At 31.5% G+C, this 19618-nt stretch overlaps 2 protein-coding genes across 2 annotated transcripts; one reads left to right on the top strand and one right to left on the bottom strand.

Moving 5' to 3' along the window:
- The first annotated feature begins 985 nt into the window (after positions 1 to 985).
- LOC137821385 (uncharacterized) lies at positions 986 to 4281 on the top strand. Its single transcript, XM_068625950.1, has 8 exons — positions 986 to 1308; positions 1430 to 1517; positions 1779 to 1958; positions 2065 to 2244; positions 2366 to 2539; positions 2745 to 2896; positions 3022 to 3148; positions 3943 to 4281. Exons 1-8 carry the CDS (start codon positions 1262 to 1264, stop codon positions 3952 to 3954), a joined length of 960 nt encoding a protein of 319 aa, XP_068482051.1. The 5' UTR covers positions 986 to 1261; the 3' UTR covers positions 3955 to 4281.
- Positions 4282 to 9706: 5425 nt separating this feature from the next.
- LOC137821340 (protein CLT2, chloroplastic) lies at positions 9707 to 17256 on the bottom strand. Its single transcript, XM_068625888.1, has 10 exons — positions 16749 to 17256; positions 16483 to 16628; positions 15693 to 15730; positions 14662 to 14777; positions 13386 to 13485; positions 13272 to 13307; positions 13096 to 13146; positions 10966 to 11089; positions 10306 to 10431; positions 9707 to 10175 (listed from the first exon to the last, which is right to left on the bottom strand). The coding sequence occupies exons 1-10, from the start codon at positions 17078 to 17080 to the stop codon at positions 10018 to 10020; spliced, it is 1227 nt and encodes a 408-aa protein (XP_068481989.1). The 5' UTR covers positions 17081 to 17256; the 3' UTR covers positions 9707 to 10017.
- Between the last annotated feature and the right edge of the window lie 2362 nt (positions 17257 to 19618).

Genomic DNA, 19618 nt, shown 5'->3' with positions numbered 1-19618 from the left:
TTTCTCAAAATATTATTTATTATTTTTTTAAAAACCAGAAGAAAAAGATAAAAAACAATTTTTTCTCAAAAATTGATTTTGATTACAATAATAATTTGACCCAAGGCCAAAGTGTATCCACATCAGCAAACAAATAAATTAATGTGATTTGAACTTTTTGGTGAATTTGCTTGAACTGTTCAACCAAGTTCGGATCTACTGATAAAGAAAAATAATGAAATGAATGATATGTTTTGTAGATCAACAAAAATAACTAGTGAAATCAAGGAAAGCAAGTGTATATTTTTTGGATAGAACTGGAAAACAGATGATCCAACCAAATGTAAGAAGTGAATTGTGAGTCAATTATATGATTTTTTTATGAAAAAAGTTTTTTAATTGAACAGTATTGTACAATATAAAAAGTAAAAAAGACTTTTGAATTACACTGTGAAAAGGAAAAAAAATAAAATTACAAATTTAAAAATAAATAAATAAAACTATAAATTATATAATCTGAAAATTATTTTTTAATAAACTAGAAAGATAACATGAGAATTTTAATATTTATAAAGTGCAGAAAAAAATTATGGAAATGACAAAAAAAGTGAAATAAAATAAATAATTATAAATTAAAAAGTAAAAAAAAATTAATTTAAAATTAAAGCCACATAAATAGTTTTATTTTCAATTTTAGACGTAACATGTTGAAATATAAAGCATAAATATGTATACGCTGTTGATAAAATAATATTATTTTTGTGATTTTTTTTTAATCTTTTTTAGAAAGATTTGATAAGAATTTAGTCACTTCAATTTAAGTTACTATTTTGTTGAAATTGATTTATTCTATTTTATGGGCCATTTGAACAGGTTTATTAAACCAAATCTGTTTTCGTCCGATATATTTTAGAATTTATTTGGAAAATAATATAAAATGGAAGGTATTAATGAAGGAAGCGAGAGTGCAAAATATATATATATATATTTTATTTTATTTTTATTTCTTTTAAGAAAAAAAGGTTTCATTGGGGTTTCATGTTGCCCCGTTCTCAGTTTCCCAAATCCCTTCCTCCGCCGCAGTATCTCACTCTCAACGCCATCCGCCGCCAAGCCGCTCAGCGCCTTTTTTCTCCTCAACCTTTCTTCACCAGAGCGCCATTTTCCCCCTCAACCTTTCTTCACCAATCATTTAACTTCTGTTGCTATCAAATTTAAATCTCTCATATTCCCACAAAAGCAAAAGGTTCAGGATTGGAGACTATTTAAATCCTTGCAAGTCATGGAAAACAGTGCGAAGCATTTAGATAACCACGTTAGCAAGCAAGAGTAGGTTTTTTGATTATTCCTCTTCCTTGAACATGCATAAATTTCTGTTTGCTTCAAATAATAAATTGGAGTCTTTATTGTTTCATCACTTCGTTCAAAATTTTGTCGTTTTGTCTTGTAGAGAAGCACCCCAGCTTGCGGCGTTGTTGAGTGAAATGAAGGAAGGACTCGATACCGTAAGGCGTAAAGTTCAATCTTTAACTGCCAATGTGAGTGGCCCTTTTTTCAATTCAAGTAATTTTTTTTGAAGCACTTCGCTTTATGATGTTGAATATAATTTCAAATTCATTGTGTTACAACTTAAAAAGTTTTTCTATTGTCTGGACATGAAATTTGACTATGATGGTCTTTCTGGAGTCCGATTAAGTGTTCTGTTCTGTTATAAGTAAATATGATCGATGATATTTATTTATCATGATAATAATGAATAATTTGATTATTGTTGTGTCTCTCTATGTTTCTTATACCAGGTGAAAGGAAGTCAATATTCTACAGCAGATGGATTTAGCTACCTTGAAGCTAAGAATTTGCTGCTTTTGAATTATTGTCAAACCCTTGTTTATTATTTATTGCGGAAGGCTAAAGGGTTATCAATAGAAGATCACCCTGTTGTTCGAAGTGTTGTAGAGATAAGATTGTTTTTGGAAAAGGTATAGTTTTATCCTTCTGTGTGTTGACCTTAAGGGCTTCATTTTTATATTTACATAGTAATAAGTGTGTTAGACATATGATATGACTTCTTGGTTTCCACTGCAGATTCGGCCAATTGACAAAAAACAACAATACCAAATCCAGAAACTAGTGCAAGCTAGTGAAAATGCAACAAAAAATGATATTCTAAACAAGGAGCTAGTTGCGTCCAATAAGAGCGAGGATGCATCTAAGTATCGTCCCAATCCTGACATGCTTGTTAGCAAATTAGACCTAACCTCACAGGTCAGTGAGTGTATATGTGATAATATAAATAAATATTGTAAAATTTGGTGTACTGCAGGGTGGTAACATCTTGAAAAAGATATTTACCTCGTCTATCTAATTTTTTTTTTGTATGATGTAGGATGGGCATGATACGTATCAACCTGTAAAGTTTGCCCCTACTTCTATGGATCTAGAAAAACCTTCTAAACATGAAAGAAATGCTTTGCGAAGAGAAAAAGAAATTCTGAAACAAGCTAAGCAGAGTGATTATATCAGGACATTGATGAATGATATGGAGGAAAGACCTGAAGAGGTAACGTTGTTTTTAGTGCTGAATCATTATGACTTATAACATGTTTGGATTTCAGTACCCTCCTTTCAAAAGTATTTTCAGACTAAAATGTACAAAGAGAGTATTCTACTCTTAACACCTAAAAGAATTTTTTTAACTGTTATCCAAACTTGAATTTAATGATTTAACGTTATGATTTGTTTTGGCTGCTCACTACCCTACTCAGGTAAGGGATTTTGAAGGAGCTAGCATAGAAGTTGATAGATTTGTCTCCAAGATGGAGAAACGTGCTGAGCAAGAGGAGGAGCTGTTCACTCGTGTTCCTCTTACGAAACAGGAGAGGAAGCGAGAAAAGTACTTGAAGAAATCAAGAAATGGGTACGGAAGTGTTTGGAATGTTTTCCTTTTATTTCTCCATTCTTATAAGTTAAAAAGAATTAAATGTGTGATAACATTTTTTAAATACATTTTTTCACTCAGTTTTTGTGTTTTTTCTATTTCAGGTTGCAAGATCTAACAGAAAGTTTCTATGATGAAATCAAAACATTACCCTTTGAAGATAAAACCGGAGAGCAATTAATGGGATCTGGTAATGGTAGCAGCAGAAACAAGAGAGTACACAAGCGAAAGGCATGACATTTTATATTTTGAAATTATTGTGTGGAAATTGTAGACTACTTTTTTGAACTTCATATACAAAATTTTGTTTAAGTTGAAGTATGTGGAAGTGGTTTATGTACTGTTGCATCTGCATTGCATATGACTATTATTTGATGTTTGCTCTTTTGTCACTGTATTAAAAAAATCTTTAAATAAACAAATGTCTTATTCCTGTGTTATGCAGATTTAATGTTTTATAATTCAAATTTATAGAATATATTATTCTGAGATGATCCCTACCGTCAAGCCTTATAGGTACTTGTTAGAGTTTTATATTATGTTATTTAACAAAGTTTTATTTGGATCTTTAGTTGTAAATTCAAGTTTCGCTATTTTTTTTGCCTCTTTGGAGTAAAGCAGCGTGTAGAGTTGGTTATTTGTGGAATAGTTATGTAATTTTTGAAACCAAATTTTATCATGGGGAGTTTATACTACATGTACAGTTGTTTACTGATTGTTCTGAGGTGTGTTAACAGTAATAAAAATGATACTATGATACCCGTACAATAAGAAATGAAGTGATAATGCCCCTTGAAGTTATTTGCTCAGCAACACAAATTTGTATATATTTGAAAAATTGAGTTCTATCCTTCACCAGATACACACTTTCCCTTCTCTTATGTTTGTCTTTTAATTTCAAAAAGAAGGAAAAGAATATTGACTCAAGTCGTGTGTTCTTTTTCCTTTTTTAGTGTATGCATTATGCAATTGACGTGGTTGAATTGTACTGTTATAGGGAACTAAGAATTTTGGCTTCTTTGCAGAGGAAACACTGAAGGAGGTTCAAGGAGACTGACCACTGCATGGAGTTGGAGGAAGTAATATTAGGTTCAATGCGAAGGGAGGAAGTAATATTAGTTTCAATGCGAAGGAACTGTAAAAGCTAGTGTTGGTATTGGTGAATTCCTTGTTTGTAGTATTTATTGTCATCCTAATCAGCTCCTGTGCCCAATGGGGAACGTGGATTGGAGATTTTCGAAGAGATGAAATAGTGTTTTTTGGGTTATTATTACCGATGCACACCCAATTACTTGTTTTTCTGGTTTCACCTTTAGATTCGGGTGGAATGCATGGATATTAATCTAAATATTTTTCAAGTCAAAGCCTTTTTTTTTTGTTATTTCACATATCTAGGCCATTGGTTGGTTCTTTTGTACATGACCCAATATTTTCTCATATTGTGCTAGATGATAATCAAATCTTCAAGAGTTGGTTTGGTATTCATTATAAGATAACACGACATAATAAGAGTTTTATAAACATATACTAACATTATATCATAATAAAATCTCAATAATATAATGGCGATAATGGTACTGGTGACAATAATATAATGGTAGTATAGATAATGAGATGATGGTACTAACAATAATGATAGTTGTTCTTACTCGAATCGAATTGAGAGAGAATTGTATGAGGTGGATTTAGAAAAGCTTCGAGAAAGTTGAGTTGATTGCTTCGAAAAATGGTTGTTGAATCTGTTGAAAAAATACATAGTGGTTCTTTTGACTTTTAAATTAATAAGATCTAGAGAAGTTTTTAGAAGTATTTAGCATTGAAATAATTTATAAACCCTATTTTGAATGAGTACTTTATTGTCAAATTATATTTATAGAATTTTGGATTTAGGTTGATATCTAAAAATAAGATGTTATTGAGTATGAACCATCTAGTCTATTGTAACAAAATCTGGTTTTATCTAGGACTCTTAGAGGATAATCATACATTCGAATATCTTGGATTGTCAACGTTCCATATTCTTTACTTGTGTCGAATGTAGTAAACAAGTCCCTATACTTCTTGGTGTGTACTATTTTTTTGACGAATCGTAATAAACGATTTCGATAAGAATATGAGATAAGTATGTACATATTTTGTCACATCCCCATCCCAATACCCATTCTCGGCATCATATTCATACTTGTTTTAAATTATTAAAACATTTTTAATTTATCTGGTAACTTTTCATTATTGTTATTTGACATTGAAGGAAATAAAATATGCATAATTTTGACATTGAATACATAATAATATCATGCTTTCTTTATTGTATTTTTTATTTTAAAAAAATATTTAATTAATATTTAGAACAATAAGAAATAAGTATATGTATATCCGTTATTCGATGGAGGATAAGAATAATATAAGAAATTCACACCTATGAAAATGTGAATGAATTTTTACTTAAAAAATAGGATAATCAAATTCATACACTTATTAGTGACAATGACGGTGGGTATATCGATATTGGTAAAAAATAGAAATCATATAATAATAGAGAGAACGTGAAAATAATGTTACTTCAGAAAATATATAAGATGACAAACTTGCTACATGCGAGATAAAATATTCATATATTGTCAATACATAAGCAATAAACAATTGATGACATTAAGATAAAATAATGATTATCACATCATATTCTATTTGATGTCTAAAATATTGCATTATATAATAGACTTTTGCTTCATGCACCCTCCACTTTTGAACTTGCACCCTCACAGTAGGTAAAATAACCGAATTGTCCTCCTTGCTTCTTCCTCAGTATAGTCCACCACCGCTACCACCATCAACACTGTCGTCATTGTTGTTACATCATCACTAGTGTAGAAGAAGAAGAGAAGGAAGAAGAGCGAAAAAAATCTCATTTTGAAAATCTCTTTCCATAAAATATGTTTTGAAAAACTTTTTCCGGAACTCATGAAATGTGCTTTGGAATGCTTCTTCTAAAAACTCATTCTGAAAAAACATTCCAGAAAGTGTTATATATGTTTTGAAAATTTGATTATGAAAATCTTATTCCTAAAATCTCATTCTGTTTAAGAGAAAACGTGTTTTAGAATGTATTTTATAATTTTTGAAAAACATATTATGGAAAAAATTTCATAACGAGCAATCCATAAGTGACTTTAGAAGAGGTAAAATTGATCATTTTAAGAATTGTGGCTGTGCAAGAAGTAAGAGCTTGTATAATATGGTAGTTAACCAAACTTTTGCTTGATGGCATATTCTTACTGCACCATATCATTTTAGATTGACATCCAACAGGTTAATGTGAAATGACTATTTTACCAAGTTAGATTTAAGTTGTACCCAGCACTACCACACTACACTCATTCTTTTGGATCATTGTTTGACTTTCGGATAACCACATCCAGAAGCATGATGGTGACTTTCGGATAATGATGTATGTAGTCAACGAGTTCAATTATGGATGACAACATCCGTAGACAAACATGATAGTTAAGGATGCCAAAATCCGTAAGCAAAGCTGACAATTCCGAATGTCAATATCCGTAGCCTAAGATATGACTTCCGAATATTGGCATCCGTAGGCAAACATGACAATTATGGATATTGGCATTCGTAGGTAGATACGTGGCTTCTGGATATTGACATCCGTAGGCATGGCTAGGTTGAATGTAAGAGCATAAATGAATGCGTTAGAAATTAATGTATTTCAAATAGATGTATTCAAATCATTAAACATCCTAAAACATGAAAATTAAGTATCTATTACAAACGTTTAATATTTCTAGGCTTCACTGAAATCTTAGTCATATCCTCAACCATAACTTTTTTCTCAACACTTAACCTTCCAACATACAAATGACCCACCAATGTCTCTGCCAAATCATGATTGTGAGAACCACAAATTAATTCAACCATTCACCATAGACCATCTTTGATGGGTTTGGCTCGTAATCTGAAAGGACACTCACATTTTCTTCTTTCAGTTCGACTGATATCTATGTCTTTTTTATACTGTTTGTATTTACCTTCTCTCTCACAACCTAATAATACATACGTCATTCTTCCTCGCTACCCTGTCCATGTATGCGACCTTAATATAACAATAACAAATTCATAACTATAGCCAACACTTCTTGCTCACTCTAACAACTCCTCTCGATTACGAAATACCTACAATAACATATGCCAAATTTTTAAATCATTCATAAACTACAATTCACACGCCTAACATTTACCTTACCTCATTTGTAGAAAACGCCTCACTACACTCATGTGCCTTATGTTCATTATCTAACACATTATAAGTTATTGGCTGCTCCAAATCAACATCCTCTAATCCATCTCACACATCAATCTCCCCTGAAATTCCCATGTATGAGTCCACTGTATCCATTGTCAATGATGGAAAAAAAACACATATTAGTTTCCTTCTAGATATTAATATCCGTAAGCTTCATCAAAACATTCCGGATATGGCAATCTGTAAAAGAGAAAACACTTTCGAATATGAACATCCAAAACTTAGAAACCACTTTTGGATATGGATATCCGAAACTCATATCTTCCTTTTGGACACGTGCATTCAGAACCTTAAATTGAAAATCATAATTACCTTCTGGATTTTTATATTCGGAGGTCGTGACATTGCTTTCCAAATTCATGCATCCGTAAGCATATATCCAGACTTCTGGATATCGTTATCCAGGAACATCTCTCAACTCAAAAAATGACGAAAACGAACATGCACAATGGTTTCTTACCTTAGAACAATGTGCACCACAACTAAGAGTGAAACATTCCTTCCACCACCAAAGCAACCACTGCACCAACACTAGCACCTCTGCAGCTAAACGAACACCAAACTTCTATGTAGCTTTTTTCAAAACAAAGGAGACAAGGACAAAGTTAAGTTTAAAAAGTTATGCTAGATACATATAAAAAAAATGATATGGTGCAGGGAGAAATAGCCTTGTTTAAAATGTATATACGATTATTAGGCTTTTGCTTCCTGCACCATCATTGATATGAAATGACAAAAATATCCTCAGTTTTTATATAAGATTGCTCTACCCTCTCTGCATTTTTTGTTCTACTGCTTCAGTGCCTGGGTTATGCAATTTCTCCATTTTGAGTGGTTTTGTAGGATCCTCAAGTGTTGGTGATTTTGGGTGCATTCTTCTTGGTTTCTAGTAGTGATTGGCAGAGATTTAACGTGTAGTTCTTTGAAGAATACAAATGATTTCATGTTTTTATTCTTTTAACTTTTTGTTCCTGCTAGGGAGATGAGACCTAGAGAACTATTGATGAGCTTCGTCTTCCTCCTTCCTAAGGACGATTGCTCAATGCCTCAGCTTCCTCTTCTAAACTTCTTGCTACTCCTTCGATCTCAGTTGCTCGACCACTCGATCTTTTAGAGAATACTGAATGGGGGTACCTGCAAAAGACACTCTGACCCTCAAGTCAGCAAAGGGGGTTCGACACTCGGTTGTCAGACCACAGTAATAAATGACGTATCTGTTTCTTGAAATGTGCGCTATTTATCAAAATTATTTTAATAGGCCTACATTGTTGGGCCAAATTAGTTAGTTGGATCCTACTTAGAGGCGTATTACCTAGTTCTTAATAATGACTTAACTTTACTGACCTTGATTGAACGTGATTAAACCGAGAGTGTCGATCGACCCACCTGGATGTGGATCCATCAGTCGACACAACTGTAATAGCTAAGACAAGGTATTGCCCGTTCGACCTATACCAATATACCAATACACTTTTGATATTGGTAATAGAGTATTATTGCGAAAAGTAGATTCAAGAGGGTGGGGAGTGTATGATTGATTGGCTTCCAAATTTTAATTCTGAACATATTCCCAGATTTGACTTTTCAGAACATTTTGATATTAGACTTTCTAGAATAGCTTTCCAGAGTAGCCTTTCTAGAATATGTTTTGGATTTTGTTTTACAAATCAGTATGAAAAGACCATTCCAAAAATCTATTATGAAAAGCCTAATACGAAAATATGATTTTTTTATGTTTTTGTAAATGAATGGGTGGTTTTAGCTGGTGGTGTTATGTTATAATTTTATTAATATAAAAGAGGAGGAGATTCTCATGTCGATTGTGTATAACCAACTACATCTCTAAGAAGACAGTATGGTAATGCTACTAACATCATGGAAGGTGATCAAAGTGAAAAATATGTTGAACTTAAGAAATCCCATATGGAAGATGAAGCCTATCCTGGTATCACTGGATAGGTCATTATTGAGCATTTATGAGGAACATGTGGCAAGACAATTACGAAAATATGTCGCACCTTGCCTAAGCTCAAGCTTTCTTTCACCACCTCCAGAAGCCACATGGAAGCTGTGTTCGAAATAAAACGCCGACAATTTCAGAATTTCAGAGATTGATGAGATGCAGGCTCGAATTGATGGGGTGCAAAGAGCAAAAGCCTAATTATTAATAAGGTGGCTTTTCAATGAAATACAGAAAAGTTTTTCTTCACATTTTTTAATGGAAAAATTTAGACAAAAAGAAGAAATTTAATTTCTCTATAATTAAAACTAACTTATATAAAATTTAAAATAATTTTTTTTATAAAAGATTGTATGAGAAAAGCATAAAATTTATAACGTAAGTTATGTATAAGCTAGTTTTAATTTCTAAAAAAAACTAATTTCATATTTTTTAATATTTCTCTCCAAGAAGGAACTTATAGAGAAATTGATCTAAATATGCCGAACTCTAAATTTTGTGTTAAAAAGCGAACTTAAAAAAGATGCCTTAAAAATGTTTGCACCTTGCATTTCTGCCAATTGCATTTTTCTGTTATGTATTAATGTAGAACAAGTGATCAGAGATATATGCACAATCTTAAGTTACAATGATCCGCGGAAGAATAAGGAAGTCAACCATCATAAAGCAACTAAGTGACACTCAAAAGAAGAATCACAATGATAGCATGTATAATTGGAACATGTCGGAGAAAATATATTTCACCGTGACCAGTAGTGTCTCGAGGCTGACCTTCTTTTGGGCAGGGTGCCTAGCTGATAGTTCCTCCTCAGAACTGGAATGGTTTCAGTCCACTTCAGAGCTGTTCCTCACAGGTCGGGATGTGTTGTACAGTAAAAGACCACACAGAAGAATTGCACAGCCAAGCAAAAAAAATGGGCTCAAGCTCGTTCCCTCGGGAAGATATGGTAATGGAAGAGAAAGAATATAGACAGATATGGGCACTGCAAAAATTATAAGCACACGTGAGCTAAAAGGCTATTAAGAAAACCTGATGTACAAAGACCTTACCAGTCACAGTTTCGCTAGAATGCAATAAAAAACATTCAAGTGAGATGCAAAGTTAACGAGTACCTGACAACATTACCAAAAGAGATGCTACAACTGCAGAAGAAGTTTTTACTGCATTAAGGAGGGATATGTTGAATGCCAAATTGATAATTATGTAGAGTAGAGGTAGTAGGGGAGCGCCATCACAACCTGAGACAGAAATTGAAGAGGAATACATATTATATTAAAATTAGGACGATAAAAAAATTAAACCAAGATTCAAAATCATCTAATGGGTGCAAGACAAAAACTACATAGAAATTTATTGTTTTCTTAAAATTATGAAATTTTTTATTGTTCTATTAAAAAAGGTTAAAAATACTTAAAGTCCAAGTTATCTAGTTATAGACGTGGTTAAATAATTGTTTATATATTATTCGGCCTTTTACCTGAAGGACTACAAGCATTTATAATCCTAGTACATGAACCTTGTGATAACCACAAGATCTAACAATTGAGATAAGAAAGGCCAAGGGCTTATAGACCCACTTTAAATTCCATACTACTAAAACTTGCCGTTGTGGTTTGGAAGTTCAAGGTCATAAACCCAGGAAAATAATCATACACAGTACCCAATGTTGACAGTACTTTAACAGCAAAAGGTGTAAAAAGAAACGCAGACAAGAACTGGAAACCACGTGAGGATATATATAATTGCATTGCTACAAATTTATTAGAGCTTACTTGGTTTACCAGCTCCAAGGTTTAGAAAGCAACCGGCACCGCTTTTAAAATACGAAGGAAGTTCAGCAAATGGTATGCCTCTCAATTTTGAAAGTAAAGGTAGAGACAGAAATACGAAAAGGGCCTACAACAAATATCACGTAAACCATAATAAATGTACCATTCAATAATTAATCAAGTAATAAACATAAACAACAAGAGAATATCTGGAACTTTAGCCAATGTAGTGCAACCATTAGAAAAACTGCCTTGCCTATAATTGAGTAAACAACTTAATTAAGGACCTAATAAATAAGTATTTGTTACGTAAACATTTAGGTATAAGTTGTACTTAAAATTGAAGAAGAAATAGGAATAAACTGTTTTCATGAGCTATTTTAGAAAGTTTGTTGTCATACCCAAATAAGTTTCAAACTAGCTCTTCCACCCTAAAATGAAGGGGGCTGCTTATGAAAACTTTTTCAGAAGAAAAACACACTTCCAAGTATCGAAGGCTGACAGTATCACATCTCTGTTTTGATCAAAGTTAGAGATGTGCACAAACTAATCCAAATAAATTCAAACAGTAAAAATTGAACTAAAAAATGAAAGCCAACTTTGCCATAGGATTGGATAAAGTCTCTGTTTTTATCAAAGTTAGAGGTGTGCATATAAACCAATTCAATTACATACAGTAAAAAATGAAATAAAAGAAAGAAAGCCAACTTTTTCTTTGGATTAGATAAAGTCTCTATTTTGATTAAGGTTAGAGCTATTCATATACCAATCCAATTGAATACAAACAGTTAAAAATGAATTAAAAAAAAGAGAAAATGAACTTTTTCATTTGGATTGGATCGGTATTCTGTTCCAATTTTAAAATTTCATCTTATCCAAACCAAAAATCAGTTAAAAATAATTAAAAAAAAGGAAATGAACTTTTTCATTTGGATTGGATCGGTATTCTGTTCCAATTTTAAAATTTCATCTTATCCAAACCAAAAAACTTAATTTGTGCACATATATATATGCTTATTTATTTAATCGTTAAATTACAGTATTTAGAACTTTTAATATTGATTTGACTAATGATTTATAATCTGAATCTAAATTTTATATATTATGACGAATGTGACTAACACTTTGAATTAGTTTTTACAAAATCTATTGGGTATTCTGTGGATTTCTTTACTGCCTCATAATAACACCAAAATTTTGATCCGATCCAAACCACTTTAAATAAAACAAGCAAACTTTGGAGAGAATCAAAATACCTTTTTTCTGATTTAATACAATCCACATAAACCCTCTTTCAAAATGTATATGACTAATGTACATAAATAGATGAAAAAAAGAAGGCGGGCCAAGCAGAGCCCCAGAACTTTAAAATAAATGAATAGGCATACTTATTCATTCATGTCTATTTCATCACAGATAGAAGCAAATAGTAGCAACTTATGCTTTAATGTAACTTATGGTGCATTGTTAGTATTGGGAACTGAAGAATGGAACTTTGGAATTATTGGATACTATATCCTTTGCATGAAAGATATTCAATGTTTTTGGAAGCAAGATCTGCATATAAGATAGTGAATTCAAATCTCTAGAATTAGCATTATAACTCTTATCTATAAGACAAATTTTAGATAACCTTTCCGTTATATTCTTTACCACTATATGTTTTGTTTTGGATTGGATGAAAAAGGAAAAAGAATATTTAACTACAGGGCTTTGAAAATTCCTGTGATGTTATAATATAAAATACTAACCAGATACAACTATTTATACTAACATTTTAGGGCAAGTTCACATGTAGTACAAAGAAGCAATACAAAAATAGCCTTATAATATACTCTGATATAATAAGATTCCTAAGAGTACAACTATCCAAGTATTCTAACAGTTACGGTTTGTAGGGTACAAACAAAAGTAATACATTGTGAAATCATATAAAAAGATAGAAAGCGAGCATATAATTTGAACTCACGTAAGTTCTTCCACAGTCATTCTTCAATTACAAGATGAAGCAAAGCAACTAACAAGAAATATGTAATAAATAAAGCAAAAACTAACAAAATACTGGAAATAAACGCTATTTGCAGAATTTGAAAGGCACACTTAGTTCATTGCAATTTATGTTGCAAGCTGTACCTGAAACCCAGATCCAAAAGAATTGACCACAAATATGTCCAGTGACTTGTGCTGCATGTGAACATGTAAGGGACTCCAAATTATGCCCATGAATGAAATGTCAATGGAATCTGTAGTCCAGTGACCTTATATACAACCTCCCCCCCTCCCCCCAAAAAAAGAAAAAGAAAGCATACCTTTAATCGAGTAGCCGAGTCAATGAAAATATATTCCTGCAATACCAAGAAAACATGGTTATAATGTTCCGCATGAAGGTTTAACTAAAAGTCAACATCTGGTTATTGACTAACCTTGATTACAGAAGCCCAAGCTTGAAAGGCACATGAAATTATCATCAATGCTGGCCAAAAGAACTGAACTTCAGAGAGCATCTGACCTGCATTTGAGCCACTGCAATGATGGAAAACTAATTATTAGACGGGTCCACTTCATTTTAAGTGAAAAAAGGAATTTCCTATCAATCTAGCATGAGAATTGTACCCCAAAAACCACAACAAAAATATATGACAATATTACAGCTTTTGAGCTTCTACAGCCTGTGCTACTGACCTGGGCTGCTAGCATTTTAATGAAAGCATACTTAAAGTTGTACGTGCAACAATATTACTCAAAAGGTTAGAAGCAATGAAGCTTTGATAAAAATATTTCCAATTTAAATAAAAAAAATTGGTGGTTAATCAATTCAATGAGTGGTTAACCATTCCTAAAATGGAAATATTTAGCTAAGAAATTTTTATGGTAACTTTCCTAAAATTATGTACCCCTTCAGACAAAAAAAAAAGGAGAATAAAATTACATTATTTGACACCCAAGGAGATAATGTACATAGTACAATCCTTTCTGTCTATAAAAATTACAACTCACAAGTAATTAGTGTATTTTTAAAAAAGTAAACTATTTTAGTTCAACAAAAAATGAGACATCAATTGGTCGTTCAAATAAAGTTAACATCAATACAGTCCTTGAACAATAGAAAGGGATGCCAAGATGATCCTCAAAATTGTAAAGTCCATTAACAATGTTAATGTCACCCATTTACCAATAAAATTACAATATTTTACACCAAAGAGATAATGAACATAGTAAAATCCTTTCTGTCCATAAACTGATCACAAGTAATTAGTGTATTTTTTAAAAAGTAGACTATTTCAGCTTAACAAAAATGGAGACATCATTTGGTCCTTCAAAGAAAGTTAACATCAATATAGCCCTTGAACGATAGAAAGTGACGTCAAGATGATGAAGTCATCCGTTTACCAAAGGACACTGCTGATGTCACTTTTTATGATTACATAGCTAAAATGATGCTAAAGTGCTTCAGAGGACCAAATTGATGTCACACATATCTAGGGAAATACAATGACCGTTCCCTCATTATTTTTTTCAATTGGAAAGGGAGATAAGAAGTTAAGTCTGATATTGTCACACATATATCACCACACATATTTGGGAATACTTGATTCAAATAGGAATCTGACCAGATTAGTGACCTCAACATGAGAAACTGAATATTGGAGAGTACAGATAGGGAATATTGAATTTCTCCATATTATAAAGTCAAATTACCTTGCAACAGCGACTACAACACCAGAAGCTACGAGTAAGCACCCAACCAATTGATTGATTGTGAACTTTCTTTTCAAGAGAAGGGCGGAAAACATTAGTTGCCAAACCAAAAAAGACTGCAAAAGAAGAATTCATAAACAGTATTTTGAGAAATCAATATTACACATAATGATGCATTAAACTAACAACAGTAATAATAAAGTCTCAGCATATGCATAAGTCATGAATAGTCATCAGTGATGAATGAGAGCAGATGCTACAGATTTTACAGCAATATTATCATTCTCTTCCTTCTTAGTTGGAATATAAGGACAGGCCCAGAGCACAAACCACAGATGCAGCCATGCCATCAGAACATACTGAATAAGTTTTAAAATAGCAAGCCCCCTACACTTTAGAAGTGACTGCTATAAATGTGACGATGAAATGCCTTAGGTACTATGCCATCAGAGTGAGAGACAGAACAAGCTCAATCCGTGGACAACAATGGACTACACTGTCCTTGAACAAGTAAATTGGATGATGCTGGTTGTATCAAAATATTTTTGCAAGAAAATAAGAGAATGATGGGTTTTAGAACACCTTTGGTTAGTAGTGAGAAACAAAAACAGTCTTAGTTTCTATGATGCCACAAGTTAATAAAAGTCAAAATTCCATGATTTATTGTACCAATAAATTTGCTGGTTTAAATCATTGATCAGTATAAGGTCCCCTATTCTGAATATATTACAAAAAAACATCATGCTTCCCAGAAACCATTGACTACACTGAATCAAAGCATTTCAATCAAATTCTAAAATCTCAACCGCTGCTGTGTAGCATGACATCTGAGTCATGTAAAACAAAAACATATTTTCTCAAATAAAACCTTGCCAAATGTATGACAATGCAAATCAGAAAATAAAGTAAACTCCACAGCTATGTAAAATAAATGGCAGATGTATACTGTTTTAAAGAAAGACAAACATATTTTTTTTGGTCACCCCCTCTCATCCTTAGATGAAAAGGGCTGCTTAAAATATTTAAGATACCTGATTCAATATGGGTATGACTGGTCCAGGAAGTAAGGCTGCAGAGGGTAATCAACATTCATTTCAGAAACATTGAGAGCAAACACTAAGGGTATGTTTGGAAGAAAATTGAGAGCAGAGTTAAGATGGAAAGATTTTGATTTTAATTCACTATACATTGGCAGAAGGTGGAAACTCACTTTCAAAGTACTCGTCACAAAAAATTGTAACCTCCGCTTTTCTTTCCTCTAGAAACATTTCAAACGTCACACTCACTTTTTTCATTTCACACTCATCTAATTAGTGGTTATACACTATAAAACCTAACATACTATTTATTTATATACATAATTCAGACAACTCCAATGGGATGTGCGACCATGGTATTCCCTCTCTTCCACAATGGCTGCACTTTAAGGTTATTACACATGTATTAAGAACAACAATAGCTATATCACTTTTTGAAACAATTTTACTGAAATAGCATCTCTCTATCCATAAAAATATTACTTTGAACAAGAAAGAGAAATTAGGAGTGCTCTAAGGACACTGAACACTCAATAGGCATTATTAAATGCTTTTAATCACTAAAAAACCACTAGAAAGAATTTAATTTTCATGCACACAGTGACAGTATAAAAAGATTTAGATTGTCATCTAAGTCAAGTATAGTAAATTTGTTGAGTTTTATAATAACTATTCTAAGGTGATCTCTGCTTGATTGAAAGTATAAAAATCTTCGAAGCATGGAAATAAAACACGGTTGAAGGCTAAAACACAAGAAATGAAAAAACAAGAACAAAGTCAGTACCTCCAGCAGACATTCCGGAAACCAATCCCAAAGCTTCTAGAAACCCAATGGCAACAAAGCGCAATTTCGGAATTGCCATCATCTCATCGGTTACTATTCTTGCTCGGTACCGAATACACAAGATGGAGAAATATATAACAACGTACCTATGTTACACAAAACCACAATTACTCAATGCACTAAGAAATCCATAAAAAGAAACAAAGAACTCAACAAGAGTTAAAACAGCAAACAAATTCAATTACAAGAAGCACAAAGAGGTTTACCCAAAAGTTATGAACTGAGCCAGAAAAAAAGGGTAATCTTTCATGGGAACAAGGGCCAATTTGTAAAGCACGCGATTGGCTACAGCTGTTGTAACGGTGACAGCGGAGCTCAAAAGGACGAGGTTGGTGCCACTTCCCGATGAAGAGGTTCCGTTTGAAGCACGAATTTTGAGAGCGGTTGGGTGGTGGTGGACATGGTTGCGGTTGAACCGAGCGTTGCCGGAAAAGTGCAACGGTAGCTTCGAAGAGAGTGACATTGAAACGAAGGGTTGCAGCTTCGGATTGCAGAGCGCGAAACTGCGACGGAACGACGCCGTTGAATAGAATGCCATAGCAAACAACGTTGCTCTTACTTTCTACCAACTTGGATAATTTCTGCTTAGTAAAACAAGTGCTCCTAATATTTATTTTTTATTATTCTTATTGGATTAATTTTAAGAAATTATTTATTAAACAACTTCACTCTAAAGATCTTTATTTTTATAGTGTTTAAGATCTTTAATATGATATTAAATTAAGATCTAAAATCTTAAATTTTATACACTTCAAGTTTTAAATTTATAACATTGAAGTTATAGTAAAGATGTGCTAATAGGAAAGAGAGAGTAATTTAGAATGTAAGATTTAAAGAGAGTACTGTAATATTTGTTTATGTATTTGCTTTTTACAAGCTAACTAGTATTTTAGTATATATAACATATACCATAATGAATTTTATATATACAAATAAAGTTTATAAAAAATATATTTAAATATATATCATATTATTATTAAAAATCACAATAAGTAAATAATATTTTTAACATAAAAATTATAAGTTTGTAATAAATAGTTTGTATTATGATACACGGTTATTTTTAACTAATTTTTAATATTATTTTCTAACATAGTAATATATGTGAACAAAATATATTCAAAGAAATAATCTGTTAAGAAAATTAAATATAATATATATAAGTAGAATATCACCTTAAAGTCTTTTTATTTTAAGAAATATCTTAAAAACACTTTCGTTAAACAAAAATTCTAAAATATGTTTTCATTTTAGATAACTATTCTTGTTTGTATTTAAAAAAAGTACACACAAATACTTATGTCCTTAACAATTTTGAATGCTTGCATTTCCCATCTATTAGTCATCACTGTTTTCTTTGAGTTTAATTTTTTGTTATTTTAAAAATAAATATATTATAAATTTGTTTTAAAAAATTAAATGTGTTTTTAACTAATAATTATAAAAACTAGCAGTGTTTTCATATATAACCATGGATTTGAAAATAACATAAAAAATGGTAATTTTAAATAGAAAAAAAATCAATTTACTAAACATAAGTATGATCTCTTATAATATATTTATTTATTTGACAAATCGAATGTATTATCTCTTAGAATAAATGGCATTGATATAAAACTTTTGAATGGTGTGTGGACATACATGTTCCAATAGATTACGAGTGAATTATGATAGTGAATAGATTAGGAGTGAATTACGATAGTGACTGCATTTTCAATTTAATTTAGAGAAGCAAACTTCCAGACATGTGAAAAATTGTCATGGTCTAAAAAAATCTCCAACGAAACAATGTTTTGACTTATTCTAAACAGAAAAAATTATCTATAGTCTTTCAGAAAAAATAACATAACATTAAAAAAAAAATAAAGAATATGATAGAAAGCAAACTAAGTGCAAGAAGACGAAGGTGGAGTGGAAATGGAGTAGATTTTAGATTATTTAAGAGAAAAATGTGAGGAAAACGGATTTATTTAGATTAATGTAAATAGAGTTGAAGAAATTTATGAAAGTTATGAGTGGTGTAATGGACGTAATGAAATTGATTTTTTTAATTGATAAAAAATAAGATTACAAAATTTTCTGTATATTTAAAAATAGTATAAAAATATTTTTGATTTATTTATTTGTAAATTATACTTGTTTGTAATTAAAATATTATTTTTTGTAATGTGTAAAAACTAACTTTAGAAAAAGTACGAATTAGGTAAATTTATTTAAATATATGTATGATTGTCACAAAATTTATTTGATTCAATTAAAAATAAATTTTTAATTGTGTAAAGGTAAAAAAGTGTTTGCGGAAAGTACGTGCCTAAGGAATATTAATGATCCAGTGAGATATTTATAACTAAAAAAGTTCCTAAAGGTTATGAAGTTGATGTTGCAGGTCGTTAATTCTTTCATTGACTTTGTCAAAATGTCTCTTAATATTTAGGTTTATAGCCCTCATACTTTTCTGCAACTCTTGAATATCACACTAAATTTGTGGTAACATATGAGAATGATTAGGGATTGAGGTCACTTTCATGAACATAATCGTACGATATAATTAGGTCTTGTTCATCTTCACCATTGTCTTACACATCCTAGTCATGCTGTCGGACACTATTTACGTGATATATATTGAACTTGTTCAATATTTTTTTTTTCCAAAATAATGGGACCATCCTAGCTAATTGAATGGATGGATAAATCCACTTCAAACTCAGTCATGATCCGTGTAACCATAATGCACAAGGTAGAGGCATGTTGTTGTCGAATTGAAGGGCTAATAACAATCCTCTTTTGATTAATCTCAGTACAAAGATTACCATCAAATGATCCTCATATTGAATAAAAACACTATGATGAGAATCTTTAAAATATGAATATTTCAACGTAACAAAATGTTTCAAACCTTGATATTACAAATGATGTTGAAACTTAAACCCTAATGACACAAAGAAAAGAAAATTATTTATTTTAGCTAGGACGACTCCTCTACCATAAAATCCCTTGCGATACTATATTATTTGCTCACACTGACTAAAATATTGTGCCTGATTTAGTACATCCTCAATATTGGGGGATCGTGAAA

Source organism: Phaseolus vulgaris, chromosome 9 (assembly GCF_000499845.2).
Source record: "Phaseolus vulgaris cultivar G19833 chromosome 9, P. vulgaris v2.0, whole genome shotgun sequence".
Classification (NCBI taxonomy): domain Eukaryota; kingdom Viridiplantae; phylum Streptophyta; class Magnoliopsida; order Fabales; family Fabaceae; genus Phaseolus; species Phaseolus vulgaris.
Note: the sequence above shows the minus strand (reverse complement) of the source record. Positions and strands in the feature narration are given on the sequence as shown.